The sequence below is a fragment of the Schistocerca gregaria genome, chromosome 5 (assembly GCF_023897955.1).
Source record: "Schistocerca gregaria isolate iqSchGreg1 chromosome 5, iqSchGreg1.2, whole genome shotgun sequence".
Taxonomy (NCBI): Eukaryota; Metazoa; Arthropoda; class Insecta; order Orthoptera; family Acrididae; genus Schistocerca; species Schistocerca gregaria.
In genome coordinates, this window is record NC_064924.1 from 495,909,752 (window position 1) to 495,925,695 (window position 15,944).

The 15,944-nt window shown below is 43.6% G+C and overlaps 1 protein-coding gene across 2 annotated transcripts in view; it reads left to right on the forward strand.

Moving 5' to 3' along the window:
* The window catches only part of LOC126272687 (uncharacterized), a 661,027-nt gene that overhangs the window by 433,666 nt on the left and 211,417 nt on the right, over nt 1-15,944 (forward strand). For both annotated transcript variants that reach the window (XM_049975704.1, XM_049975705.1), the window contains one exon: nt 5,229-5,369. In XM_049975704.1, the coding sequence (XP_049831661.1) occupies nt 5,229-5,369 (141 nt within the window). The remainder of the gene's footprint in view (nt 1-5,228; nt 5,370-15,944) is intronic.

The following is a 15,944-nucleotide window of genomic DNA, read 5'->3' on the forward strand; positions in this document are numbered from 1 at the left end:
TAAAAAATCAAACGAAAGGTGGCGAAAGAAACACTCTCGGGTTGTAAAAATCTGCCAAGAGTACAGCTAGCCCAATCATTACGCATAGGGGTTCAAATGAATGGGACAGAATGGCATAGTAGATTTTCATATGCCATATACACTCCTGGAAATGGAATAAAGAACACATTGACACCGGTGTGTCAGACCCACCATACTTGCTCCGGACACTGCGAGAGGGCTGTACAAGCAATGATCACACGCACGGCACAGCGGACACACCAGGAACCGCGGTGTTGGCCGTCGAATGGCGCTAGCTGCGCAGCATTTGTGCACCGCCGCCGTCAGTGTAAGCCAGTTTGCCGTGGCATACGGAGCTCCATCGCAGTCTTTAACACTGGTAGCATGCCGCGACAGCGTGGACGTGAACCGCATGTGCAGTTGACGGACTTTGAACGAGGGCGTATAGTGGGCATGCGGGAGGCCGGGTGGACGTACCGCCGAATTGCTCAACACGTGGGGCGTGAGGTCTCCACAGTACATCAATGTTGTCGCCAGTGGTTGGTGGAAGGTGCACGTGCCCGTCGACCTGGGACCGAACCGCAGCGACGCACGGATGGACGCCAAGAGCGTAGGATCCTACATAGTGCCGTAGGGGACCGCACCGCCACTTCCCAGCATATTAGGGACACTGTTGCTCCTACGGTATCGGCGAGGACCATTCGCAACCGTCTCCATGAAGCTGGGATACGGTCCCGCACACCGTTAGGCCGTCTTCCGCTCACGCCCCAACATCGTGCAGCCCGCCTCCAGTGGTGTCGCGACAGGCGTGAATGGAGGGACGAATGGAGACGTGTAGTCTTCAGCGATGAGAGTCGCTTCTGCCTTGGTGCCAATGATGGTCGTATGCGTGTTTGGCGCCGTGCAGGTGAGCGCCACAATCAGGACTGCATACTACCGAGGCACACAGGGCCAACACCCGGCATCATGGTGTGGGGAGCGATCTCCTACACTAGCCGTACACCTCTGGTGATCGTCGAGGATACACTGAATAGTGCACGGTACATCCAAACCGTCATCGAACCCATCGTTCTACCATTCCTAGACCGGCAAGGGAACTTGCTGTTCCAACAGGACAATGCACGTCCGCATGTATCCCGTGCCACCCAACGTGCTTTAGAAGGTGTAAGTCAACTACCCTGGCCAGCAAGATCTCCGGATCTGTCCCCCATTGAGCATGTTTGGGACTGGATGAAGCGTCGTCTCACGCGGTCTGCACGTCCAGCACGAACGCTGGTCCAACTGAGGCGCCAGGTGGAAATGGCATGGCAAGCCGTTCCACAGGACTACATCCAGCATCTCTACGGTCGTCTCCATGGGAGAATAGCAGCCTGCATTGCTGCGAAAGGTGGATATACACTGTACTAGTGCCGACATTGTGCATGCTCTGTTGCCTGTGTCTATGTGCCTGTGGTTCTGTCGGTGTGATCATGTGATGTATCTGACCCCATGAATGTGTCAATAAGGTTTCTCCTTCCTGGGACAATGAATTCACGGTGTTCTTATTTCAATTTACAGGAGTGTATTTATACAGTTAGTGCTAAACGACGCTTGAGGCAGTGTCAAGAGTGACACCAGTAATTGTGGATGAGTGAAAACAATGAAACTGATAAATCACCCCAAACCCTGTGGCAACCTGATGGAATGGTTTCGGTTTGGTGACTGCCTGGGGAACTTTACGTGTATCTTGTGTTGTGCAACAGCGACCAACGAATGTGTGATGTGTTACTTTATGGATGCGATTTTCGAGGCTAGAGGGTCCCCTTATTTCGCTTAAGCACTCCGTCTTCAGGCCACGAGTGGCTACCGTGACCATCCGACCGCCGTGTCATCCTCAGGGAGGATGCGGATAGGAGGGGCGTGGGATCAGCACATCGCTCTCCCGGTTGTAAGATGGTATTCTTGACCGAAGCAGCTACTATTCGGTCGAGTAGCTCCTCAATTGGCATTACGGGGCTGAGTGCACCCAGAAAAATGGCAACAGCGCATGGTGGCCTGGATGGTCACCCATCCAAGTGCCGACCACGACCGACAGCGCTAACTTCGGTTATCTCATGGGAACCGGAGTTACCACTGCGGCAAGGCCGTTGCCCTTATTTCGCTTAAGAAATTGGCAAATGTGGAATGATAGCAACAGATTTTTCAGTACTGTGTGCTGTATATGGTAGAGGAGTAGTTGAACAAAGATGATTGTTTGTATCAGCATCACGACGCACAGTTCACGAGTGTGAGACCACGTTTTGTGCACAACAGCGTTCCCGAAATGGGCTGGCCTGCCCAGCGTTCCTTTGTGAAAACCATGGAGCACACTTGGGTTGAGTTAGAACAGCCACAGGCCAGTCATCTCTGGACAGGGGTCTTGAGGCAGAATGTGCCGTCGTTCCTGCGTAGACACTCAGACGTAACGGTGAAAGTTTCCCAGAGTTCAAGCCTTTAAAAAGACGAAGGTTGCACACACCACATATTAATGTCCAGTAATTGATATCTGGATAGCTTTCATTAGTTAGGGTATAGCTGCGGACGCAGTGCAAACGCCCACCAGGTGGTAGTGCATTGGCAATCAGGTGAGACGAGGTGTCGGTTCTAACAATCCTACCACAACAAAGGTAAAAAAGTGATTATGATTGTAGTGTTGCTCACGCTGCTATTTATTGCATTTTCGGGCAACAACAAAGTTTTATTATGTGGAAGGTGTCATTAGAGCTCAGTTAATAAAGTCATTTCTTGAAATAATGGATAAACTAGGCACTCATCTTTTCGTGTTTCCCACGCTGGTCTTGCTGTGTACTCATGGCTCAATCGTCGAAAATCTAGGTAGTGGTGATTCTAAGCTCGGATGTAAAGAGGCCTAGGTGTTATTTTGCGATATTCAAAAGTTTTATAGATGTGTTTCGTAAGCCATTCTTGAAGATTAAACTTTTGCAGGTTAGGACAATGGTGATGTAAAAAAGTAATCAGCACTCCGAATTTAAGTTACACTCCTTTTTTATTACATTTATTGCAATGTCACGTAACTCGATCCAAAACATCACTTCACAATAGAAAACATACTTAAAAATATCTTCCTCACTGTTAAAGTTCACATTCCATAAACTGCCTACAATTTCCGTCGTTTTAACATGACGACCAAAGCTTGACTCTCTAATAACCACTTACGCCCCCATAATTCAGAGTTACAAGTACCTCAAAGTATCATAGCGACAAAAGAAAGAATACACATAAGCATAATATCATTGCAATTTATACATATCGATGTATCGAAGTACCTCTACATTAATGAAATCACATCTGAATGTTGTCACAGAAATATGATAACTATTTTACAGAAACACAGTAGAATATTGCTGGTATCGAGAGGTTGAGGTGAGGTGCCGTAATGGATACGTAATTCAAGTACCATTACACGGTGTTGCAGGCGCCCAAAATTCAGAGTTACAAGTACGTCAAAGATCATAGCGACAAAAGAAAAAATACCCATAAGGATAATATCATTGCATTGCATACATATCGCTGTATCGAAGTACCTCTACATTAATGAAATCACATCTGAATGTTGTCACAGAAATATGATAACTATTTTACAGAAACACAGTAGAATATTGCTGGTATCGAGAGGTTGAGGTGAGGTGCCGTAATGGATACGTAATTCAAGTACCATTACACGGTGTTGCAGACGCCCAAAGTTCAGAGTTACAAGTACGTCAAAGATCATAGCGACAAAAGAAAGAATACACATAAGGATAATATCATTGCATTGCATACATATCGAAGTACCTCTACATTAATGAAATCACATCTGAATGTTGTCACAGAAATATGTTAACTATTTTACAGAAACACAGTAGAATATTGCTGGTATCGAGAGGTTGAGGTGAGGTGCCGTAATGGATACATAATTCAAGTACCATTACACGGTGTTGCAGGCGCCCAAAATTCAGAGTTACAAGTATGTCAAAGATCATAGCGACAAAAGAAAAAATACCCATAAGGATAATATCATTGCATTGCATACATATCGCTGTATCGAAGTACCTCTACATTAATGAAATCACATCTGAATGTTGTCACAGAAATATGATAACTATTTTACAGAAACACAGTAGAATATTGCTGGTATCGAGAGGTTGAGGTGAGGTGCCGTAATGGATACGTAATTCAAGTACCATTACACGGTGTTGCAGACGCCCAAAGTTCAGAGTTACAAGTACGTCAAAGATCATAGCGACAAAAGAAAGAATACACATAAGGATAATATCATTGCATTGCATACATATCGAAGTACCTCTACATTAATGAAATCACATCTGAATGTTGTCACAGAAATATGATAACTATTTTACAGAAACACAGTAGAATATTGCTGGTATCGAGAGGTTGAGGTGAGGTGCCGTAATGGATACGTAATTCAAGTACCATTACACGGTGTTGCAGACGCCCAAAGTTCAGAGTTACAAGTACGTCAAAGATCATAGCGACAAACGAAAGAATACACATAAGGATAATATCATTGCATTGCATACATATCGAAGTACCTCTACATTAATGAAATCACATCTGAATGTTGTCACAGAAATATGTTAACTATTTTACAGAAACACAGTAGAATATTGCTGGTATCGAGAGGTTGAGGTGAGGTGCCGTAATGGATACGTAATTCAAGTACCATTACACGGTGTTGCAGGCGCCCAAAATTCAGAGTTACAAGTACGTCAAAGATCATAGCGACAAAAGAAAAAATACCCATAAGGATAATATCATTGCATTGCATACATATCGCTGTATCGAAGTACCTCTACATTAATGAAATCACATCTGAATGTTGTCACAGAAATATGATAACTATTTTACAGAAACACAGTAGAATATTGCTGGTATCGAGAGGTTGAGGTGAGGTGCCGTAATGGATACGTAATTCAAGTACCATTAGACGGTGTTGCAGACGCCCAAAGTTCAGAGTTACAAGTACGTCAAAGATCATAGCGACAAAAGAAAGAATACACATAACGATAATATCATTGCATTGCATACATATCGAAGTACCTCTACATGAATGAAATCAAATCTGAATGTTGTCACAGAAATATGTTAACTATTTTACAGAAACACAGTAGAATATTGCTGGTATCGAGAGGTTGAACTGAGGTGCCGTAATGGATGCGTAATTCAAGTGCCATTACACGGTGTTGCAGGCGCGGCCGAGTGCGGCCCGGAGGTGTGCTGGTCGCGCGTGGCGAGGCCGGCCCACGGCGCGGCCGACTGCGCCTGCCAGTGCCCGCCGCACGCGCCCGTCTTCCGCGACGACCTCCAGCTCTGCGTAGACGACATCCACGGTAACGTATACCAGCACGTACTCTATACTGTGGGCAGCGTCAGGATAAACCTGATGTAAACATTACACTGTGCAATCTTCGGCGTTTGCTTCAATCTCTTTGGATTTCGTTTCATAAAGAGCGCAAAATGCGGTCTGACGCACGGCTTTCCGGGCGGGGAGGTACGCCTGGTCCCCGGTATGAATCCGCCCGGCGGGTTTGTGTCGCGGTACGGTGAACCGGCCAGTCTGTGGATAGTTTTTAGGCGGTATTCCATCTGCCTCGGCGAATGCGGACTGGTTCCCCTTATTCCGCCTCAGCTACACTATGTCGGCGATTGCTGCGCAGACAAGTTCTCCACGTTGGCGTACAGCACCATTACTCTACCACGCAAAAATAGGGTCTACACTCGTCTAGTGTGAGACGTTCCCTAGCGGGTCCACCGGGAGCCGAACACTTATATATTGAGCGTTAGTGCAGGACAACAGCTTTACCCGCGCGTTTAACTTGGAGAGCAGTGGCGAGCCAGCTGGTCCAAGTAATCTGCAATGATGTGACCAGTTGTAGTTCAGATGTAGCAAGATGTGGTGTCACCGCCAGACACCACACTTGCAAGGTGGTAGCCTTTAAATCGGCCGCGGTCCGGTAGTATACGTCGGACCCGCGCGTCGCCACAATCAGTGCGCCGCCACACGGCAGGTCTAGAGAGACTTCCTAGCACTCGCCCCAGTTGTACAGCCGACTTTGCTAGCGATGGTTCACTGACAAAATACGCTCTCATTTGCCGAGACGATAGTTAGCATAGCCTTCAGCTACGTTATTTGCTACGACCTAGCAAGGCGCCATTATCAGTTACTATTGATATTATGAATGATGCACCGTCAAGACCGACGTTCGTCATTAATGGATTAAAGTTAAGTATTCCACCAGCTACGTCCGTTTTTCTAAATTCTAATTTCCTTGTCCTGTTCCAGACCTCACGCCAGCCTACGTGAGCTAAAACGCGTACCTTTCGGCCTCCTCTAGTAAGACGGTGTTGGCTCTCCTGCCAACCACAACACAAGAGACGACCAGAGAAACAAGGCAGCTTCGAATGTCATTTAGTTTTTAAAGAGAATGAAGTAATATTCGGCAGAACTCCAGCACTACCGAACACTTCTTAAGCGACCAGACGGAAAGCATAAAATGCTCTCATTCTCACCTAATATAGTTCTCATAACTTAAGCACAGGGTAATTTTTCTGAGCGAGCTACGTGTGATGCAAAAGCATGCTGGAGAGATTTCACCGTATTGTTAAATGCTGAAGTCACTGAAGGTATTAATTTTAGTCAGTCGTCTGGTAATCCCTTAGGTCCTTCCTTATCCGAATTCGAAATATACATTTCAGTTCTGGATCTGTTACATTGTCAACAAGTCGATCAACAACAGAATCCACGAAACCGTCCAGGCTCCGCATTTTCTCCTCTTCTTTTATGACGTGCCCACCAGTTTCGGCTGACGTGTGAAATAGCTGCGTGCGTTAGTTTCAGTACGTCTGGAAGTTTAATAGATTTGTTAGTTCTGGCGACAAATCCTTTAACTTGACTACATATCAGTCCTGATGGTTTCATATTTTAACGATACAGTAGCAAATTTAAAAATACAGCATTTGTTTGGTGTGCTCGATTCTGTGAAAATGATTGTTTTTCATCTTACTACGACAATTATTACTCTGGTTCGTGTCCGGCCGGTCTGGCTGAGCGGTTCTAAGCGCTTCAGTCTGGAACCAAGCGACCGCTACGGCCGCAGGTTTGAATCCTGCATCAGGCATGGATGTGTGTGATGTCCTTAGGTTAGTTAGGTTTAAGTAGTTCTAAGTCTAGGCTACTGATGACCTCAGATGTTAAGTCCCATAGTGCTTAGAGCCATTTGAACCTTTTGAACCTCAATTGCTCAGTCTGTGTTCAGCTGTTTCACAGGAAGGTCTCACTACGGAGCGCTCGTGTAATAATGAAAAAATGAGACGTGTTGTGGTATAGTATATGGCTCTTGGTAAAATATCGATATATCGGTAGCTTTACTAGGTAGCGATATGTAACAGTTATGATGTTCCCGACGCATCGATATATTAAGATCGAAATTTCAGAATCAAGTGCCGATATTTTTATTTAATGTTATATTCTTACGCAATTATCGGTATATATTTGAAATTTTTCTTATGAATTATTGTAGATGAACATTATTTTACTTTCATTGAGTGAAGGACTCTTATTACATTTTGAGCTTTCTTCACGTCGAGTCTTTGTCTTTAAATGTATGAACAAGTATAGGTGGCACATAGAACAATCCGGTTGCACCGAAGGCGGAGGAGCGGTGGCGACGTGATAGGAATAACAAGATTACCGACGTGAAGAAATAGCGCACTAGTTGCGTTAAAAAACAATTTTAACGCAAATATTGTGCTACTTCTTCACATCGGCATTCTTCAAAAACAGTTGCAGAAAATGGTGAACAAAAATTTAACTGGCAAGATTGCTCTTTGCGGTGAGCGGAGAAGTGTGAGGAGAAATGATGACGTAATCGGCGCTCCGGGCTGCCAACAAAATCTGTAACGTTCAACTTCACCACGCAGTGTTGACACTACAGCTGCTAGTTCACTGGCGTTTGCAGAAATGAAAAATCAGGGAAGTCGAAGTGAAGTGATCCGGGCAAATCTGATACGTGACGCAACCGAACGACGGACCCATCAGACATCTTTCATTGTGCCACTTACAGGCGGTTACCATTGTTAGCAAAGCGGTTATCTTCAACTGTGAACGTGCTTCTTTTACCTTTCAATTCTTGCTCTAAAGGGCGTAAGCAGGGTGCTAGCTTGCTGATGTACACAATATCTAATGACAAATCAATACTTAAATATACAGCTCTAAAAGCCGCAGTATATATACAATGTGCAGCCGATATTTTTATATGCTGTTTTATCGATATCTTTTTCAGTCGATACATCGATAACTTTTTCCATATATCGTGGACGGGTAAAGTTATTCTTTTAAATATCAATACATCGGATTCCCGGCGTTTTTAAAAATATCAGTTTTACCTACAGTGTATAAAGGAGCTAGTGCATAACGTCGGATGTTCCACGACTTTTTTACGGATCATGCTGTAGTGTACAAGGAAGTAACAACGCTAGAAAATTGTAGCGAAATGCCGAAGCCTCCACTGAGTATCGAAGATTGTTGCAAGGAGTTGAAATTTACCCTCAACACAAACAAATGTAAAGAACTGCGCATAAATAGACAGAAAAGCCTAATATTGTATGAACACATCTCTGTAGAGAAATCCCTGGAAGTACTCTTACCCATAAACATCTAAGAGTACGGGTACTGAGAATTTTAAAGTGGAAAGACCATACAAACTTAGTCGCAGGTAAGGCAGACTAAAATTCATTGAAAAAAATCCTCAGTTACTGTAGTCCATCAACAAAGGAGGCAGTTCAGAAAACCTTCATTCGATCAATGCTTGAATATTGCTCTCCAGTCTGCGATTCGTACCGGGAGCTTTTGATAGAGGGAAGAGAGAATATCCAAAGAAGATCAGTGCATTAAGAATATCGTTACAGTTTCGTTTAGCGAGCAAGAAGATGCTAAGCAAACTCCAGTGGCAGCCGTTGAAAAACAAGCAGTCTGCGTCACGATGTGGCTTACTTTTGAAGTTCCGACAGTGCACATACTTAGATGAGTCAACAAATATATTCTTTGCTCCTACACTTACCTCACGAAAAGACCATGAACGTAAAATGGGAGAGATTCGAGCTTACATGGAGTCTCCTCAATAATCCTACAAACTATTTCTTTTTCCTTGTTTTGGAACTGGAAAAAGGATGAGTTACAGTGGTTCACAAAGTACCCTCCACAACATAATATTAGGTGGCTTTCGAAATATAAATCCAGATGTAGCTACATCATTAAATTACATTAAAGACCTCTGTATGAGGTGTCATAGACCTATTCTAGAGCTCTTGCGTAATAACGTTTGCCTGTTGCAGAGATATATACTCGTCCTGAGCATTGGCCAATTCCATCCCACTGACGGGAAGGGGTGGCTGCTTCAGTGGGCTACCACCTGCCGATCTGTGCACTTCGAATGTTCTCGTTGCTCTCTTTTGCTACCATGAGTAGCACTATACTCTTCATGCACCAGGTTCAACTCATGATCAGGATCTTTTGATTATATCCACTGCCATTAAATTTACGACAGATGAGGCAAACGAAGAATCGAAAATCTAATTAAACACTGTGCTTCAGAGACCAAAAGGAATTGCTAGCTATTCCATAGAAAGGGAATAAAGAAGGGGGGGGGGGGGGGAGGAGATAGCTACAACTACGTCGCAAGACTTCACTTTTACCGCCGGCCAGAATGGCCGTGCGCTTCTGGGCGCTACAATCTGGAGCCGAGCGACCGCTCCGGTCGCAGGTTCTAATCTTGCCTCGGGCATGGATGTGTGTGATGTCCTTAGGTTAGTTAGGTTTAATTAGTTCTACGTTCTAGGCGACTGATGGCCTCAGAAGTTAAGTCGCATAGTGCTCAGACCCATTTGAGCCAACTTCACTATTTCAGGAAAGAGGCGCAGTGGTAACACCGGTTCCCGTCAGATCACCGAAGTTAAGCGCTGTCTTGCTGGCCTAGCACTTGGATGGGCAACAGTCCTGTCTGCCGACCGCTGTTGCCAAGTGGAGTGCACTCAGCCCTTCTGAGGCAAACTGAGGAGCTACTTGACTGAGAAATAGCTGTTCCGGTCTAGAAAACTGACATACGACCGGGAGAGCGGTGTGCTGACCACATACCCCACCACATCCGTATCCATTGATGTCTGTGGGCTGAGGATAACCGTTGGTCCTTCATAGCCTATTCGGGAGGAGTTTAGTATTTTTTTTAAATATTGGAATATAAGGTTTTAGTGGACTGACACATAATTTCCAAGTGGCACATGCCCTTTATTGTACCTTTTCGTTGTAAGAGAAAGCAATACAGTCCGTTACATTAAATGTTTACTTCTCTGTGTTTTATGAGATTTTCTTCTGGCAGGGCATTATAGGACTTATTTCCATGTGTTTCATCCTTTTATTATGGGACTACCGTTTCTCAGTACTCAAGTGCGAAACTATTGATTTTAAACATCTATATTTGCCGCACTCTCGACTTTGAAGAGAACGTCCTTCGTCACGTAGAAAGGCCTCGAAAACGAGTTCAGGAAACATTGCCCATGTCTTGTGCTCTTTAGAGCAAAATGGTTCAAATAGCTCTGAGCACTATGGGACTTAACTGCTGTGGTCATCAGTCCCCTAGAACTTAGAACTACTTAAACCTAACTTACCTAAGACATCACACACATCCATGCCCGAGGCAGGATTCGAACCTGCGACCGTAGCAGTCGCGCGGTTCCGGACTGAGCGCCTTAACCGCTAGACCACCGTGGCCGGCTCTTTAGAGCATACAGGTCAGAACGCATTGTCTCCACTGAGTGCGTGACAGGGGGAGAGGGGTTTGAAAGTGATACTATCTTCAATTATGTTTTGCAGGCAAACGATTCGTTTCTAGATATGTGCTACTTATCAAAATTTTCGTACTAATTCCCCTCTACATAAGCCTGTAATAAAAATTATGAAACAGCCTGTACATTAAATTTTTGTGTGGAGTAAGCGTAAAGTTAAAATCAAACGATGTAAATGACCAGTATGTAACAACGTATATTATTTGCAAACCAATTGGTTCAAATGGCTCTGAGCACTATGGGACTTGACTGCTGAGGCCATCAGTCCCCTAGAACTTAGAACTACTTAAACCTACCGAATCGAAGAACATCACACACATCCATGCCTGAGTCAGGATTCGAACCTGCGACCGCAGCGGTCGCGCAGTTCCGGACTGTAGCGCCTAGAACCGCTGGGCCACACCGGCCGGCCCAACAGAATAGTTCCACACGATAACGTGTTGTCTCAAATGTAAGTCATGGTATATGTAATAGCTAAATGACTACAAACGACTGCTCAAACTAAGTCTCTTTAGTATACAGTACCAGGCAACGGAATTAATACTGAAAAATACTATTTAATTACCAGTACTCAGCCACAGAGAACGTGAACCAAAAACTTCATACCGATGTATGCGTTCGAAGTTAAACTTGAGATGAGTTTCAATTTAAATGAAAAATAATAAAAAGAAAACAATACCGCCTCCTGCGGAATATGATATGAATGTAGATTCTATGCCAATCGGAAACGGAAAGCAAATTTTAAAAAATTGCGATTCTGACTAAGACTATTTCTATAGAACTAGTAGAATAAACTTCAAAAGAACGTGATCCTTTGATAGTTTCTGTTAGACTAGTAAAGTAGATTATAAACTGAAGCCATCTGGCATTTATGTTTGAAGAATTAAGCTTCCTGGAAGACAAAACTATTTCGACCAATGGAAAGACTTGTACGAAATAAGAACAGAAATAAAATATAACGAAGGTGTCTCACCAGAAGCTGGAAATGCAACGAGGGTATGAGTGACGTTTTTTCTAGTCTGTCGAAAGAGAGCGTTAAACTCGCAGCTCGTCTTTTTGTAAATTGGAAATTTGTGGTAAGTTTCTATAGGACCAAACTGCTGAGGTCATCGGTCCCTAGGCTTGCTCACTACTTAATCTAACTTAAACTTACGCCAAGGACAACACACACACACACACACACACACACACACACACACACACACACACACACACACACACACACACACACACACATGCCCCAGGCAGGGCTCGGACCTCCAACGGAGGTAGCTTCGCGAACCGTGGCAAGGCGCCGAAGACCGCACGGTAATCCAACACGGCAGCAAATCGTCTTGTTCCTGCTTTTGTGCAAGTGACCCACCAGTCATCAACGGTGTCTTTTACTTCCTCTTTCTGATATTCTGCAAACATTTTTTTATTTAATCAGAACCGTGACCTGCCAATAGCCTAAGAATCCGAAAGCCAGTTCGTGATAAAATAAATAATATTTCCAGTTGTAGTTAACTCATTTATGTTATATCTCCGTAGTTACGAAATATTAGTTGTTGATCTTTTAGTTACATTTAGTTGCTTAATAATTAATCATGTCTACGCTGTGCAATATACAGTATAATCGTTCATCATCATCTGCTGATATCATAAAGGAACAAAACAGCTTAGGGATTACTTTAAACATGTAGATATGGTACTTCAAAACACAGTGCAGCAATAAATCAAAACATGTGTTCCTGTACACTTAACCGGTAACTTAGCTGGACGACCCTGTGTTTTATCTATAGGACTTGTATTCAGGAAGCGCTGGGCTCAGTTTCTGAAGTGCCTTTCTGACATAGGAGTTCTGTTGCACCCCTGAACAGAAAGATGCATATATCAATATGGTTCTTTCGAAAATACATGCATGTTTTCCTTTCGCATACTTGCCCTACAGAATTTTTTCTCCGGCTAGGACGTGAGCAGGGCATTAGACACTAATATTCCTTACGTCATAAACAGAGTAATTATGGATCCTTGATATTAATATACGGTATTATTGAAACTGATTATACGATCATTTGTGGATGAATGTGAAGAATTCTGGACCGTTGTGTTAACCTAGATCCGGACCCTGATCGTATCTCGATAGCCTCAGATTTGTGACCCCAGGTACAACATAGTGCAGTTGCTCTACATTGTAATTTTTGGGACTGCTGTTGCACTGTCGGCATTTGTGATTTTCTTTGTCGGACAGCCAGTCGTAATGAGAAATTATATGAGATAGCTGATAGAATCTACGTAAAATAGGGTGAACCACTGGGAAGATTCCATTTGTGTGACATTGAGTACTGTAATTTCATAGTAAAACACACACACACACACACACAGTGTAGGAAAACGGAGACAGAAGTTTTGTTACCATGTTTGATTGGATGGCACTGAACGCATACCGAAAGTGTCCGGCCACTTCTTATGAAATGACAATCTTGTTGCAATGATTAACAATTCAGGGACATAGCGCCTTCTCTGAGACGTGATTACTTGCTTCTTACTGAATGGCAAAGGTAAAAAAGCCTCTCAGAAGAATGGCAGCGAGATTACCAAAACATTCGCTGGCGCCAGCGCTAGCGAGATAGGCGAGTTCTGATGCGACTGCCGGATGAGGAATAGCTCCCAGCTGCTGATGAGACGCTTGGCACGGGAATGATGACGGATGACCGCCCCATTCAGCACCACATTTGCTTACTCGGCCCGTCTGGGTCCGTAGCTTCCTTATCGGAGAAACAAGAAGAAGTGAGCGTTGAAAAAAATTAAAAAAAGTTCAGAATAAATGTAGCCTCTTATAATGGTCAGCAATTTCGGCATCAACAAAGACATCAGTTCCTATTTTAAATGGTTTCTTTCTTCTCAGAAAAGGTATTGCAATGAGTCGTTACCGCTGTATCTCTGACCGGTATTCATTCACATTCACATTTCATGGGAGCCCTTCATGTCGAAATGTGTGCTCCTATAGTGTTTCCTCGTGCCAGTTGATTGAAACGTAACTGGCTGTCTGGATGACAACGTTATCGTTTTCAAAATATCGATCTTACTGTCGTATTTTTTGGTCTTCTTTCGTTACACCCGCCTCCCACCCCGTACAGCATTTAGCCTCCATTATTATATAACATGATGGCAGAAACTATTTAAATAAGAAAGTATTGCACAACTTAAATTTTTAAGGACTTTCAACATTGCAGCCCAGTCAGCAATCGTGATAATCCAATATATAAGAAACTTATCAGCCTCGATTGTGGTAATGAAACCAACCTTCACCAAGGTTTCAACCCAAGTAATTGAGCCTTCTTCAGAAGATAAACCTGATTCTACAAGGGGGAGTTGGAACATAAGTTTCCCCTGTCGACTGTGGGTAGAGTTGTGTGATGTGGGCGAAAGGCCGCATCCATGGAGTGGAAACATCCGTCATCACCCGTCGAAAAGAAGTTCAAAAGCACTCCGTCTGCAGGTAAAGTGCTGCTCACCGTTTTCTGGAACGCCATAGTAGTTTTGCTGCTGGGCTTTCTGGAGGATGCAACCATCAATGATGCGCGGTCCTGTGCCACTCTGTCGAAATTGAAAGAGGTGTTTTGGAAAAAGCGGTCTGGCCTTCTCAGAGCTGGCGTTCTGCTGTTAGATGACAATGCGAGACCACACACGGCGAAGGCAACGCAAAACCATATTGCAACTCTTGGTTGGGAGCACCTACACCATCCACCTTACAGTCCAAGTGACTTCCATCTGTTTCCTGCTTTGAAGAAGACTGTCGGTGGAAGGAGCTTTGTCAACAATGCTGACGTCAATCAAACCGTTCAACGCTTCTTCCGTATACAACGCCCAGATTTTTTCCTGGAAGGCTTTTTGAAGCTTATAAAGCGGCATGACAAATGTCTCAATGTACTTGGAAATTATGTAGAAAAATATATATATATATGTCTTATCTTTAATGTCTCATTCTTTTTTTTTTATTCCTTTCGCATACAACTCTGACCAAAGTCGACAGGGGAAACTTATTGTCCAGCTCCCCCACGTATAATATGTGTACGAGGGCATGGTCTAGAAATAAGTCTGAGTTTCACTGAGCTCCCGAGGCCCACCGTACGGCGTCCATGGAGACGAGGCGCTGCCGGAGCTTAAGTCTTGGTGGTGGCTTAGTACCTATGTATCGCACTTTTAAAATGTGACTACGCCTACTCAGGCTTTTTAGTTGTATTTCTAAACTATGTCCTTGTAGACATATTATAGAATCAGGTTTATCTTCTGAAGAAGGCTCAATTACTTGGGCTGAAACCTACGTAAGGGTTGGTTTCATTACCGCAATCGAGGCTGATAGTTTCTTATATATTTTAAACATAGCTGCACAACAGCAACGGTTCCACGTAAAAAAATTATAAACAGCCGACCAGTTGCAATGGATAAAGAATGTGGTGGTTGGCAGGAGAACCAAGACCGTGTTATTAGAGGAGGCCGAAAGGCACGCGATTTAGCTCACGCAGGCTGGCGGGAGGTCTGGAACAGGATAAGGAAATTTGAATTTGGAAACAACGGACGTAGCTGGTGGAATACTTAACTTTAATCCATTAATGATGAACTCAGCTTAACGGTACATGATTCACAATACCAATAGTAACTGATAATGGTGCCTTGCTTGGTTTCGACAAATATAAATTTGTCTTCTTCAGAAGGTGGCAATTTTACATTAGTAACGACTAATGTACAATCGCCGTTTTTACAAATTTCGGCATAGATCTATTTGTCAAAAATGAAATATAGCCCTTGAATTAGGGTTTGTCACGTAAATATAAATTAGTACATGGATCTCACAGAGCTCACAACCGTCTAGTACTAGTACCAACTTATGTTTACGTGACAAACCCTAATTCTAGGGCTATATTTCATTTTTGACAAATAGATCTATGCCGAAATTTGTAAAAACGGCGATTGTACATTAGTCCTTACTAATGTAAAATTGCCACCTTCTGAAGAAGACAAATTTATATTTGTCGAAACCTAGGTAAAGAATTCTTTATCCATTGCAACTGGTCGGCTGTTTA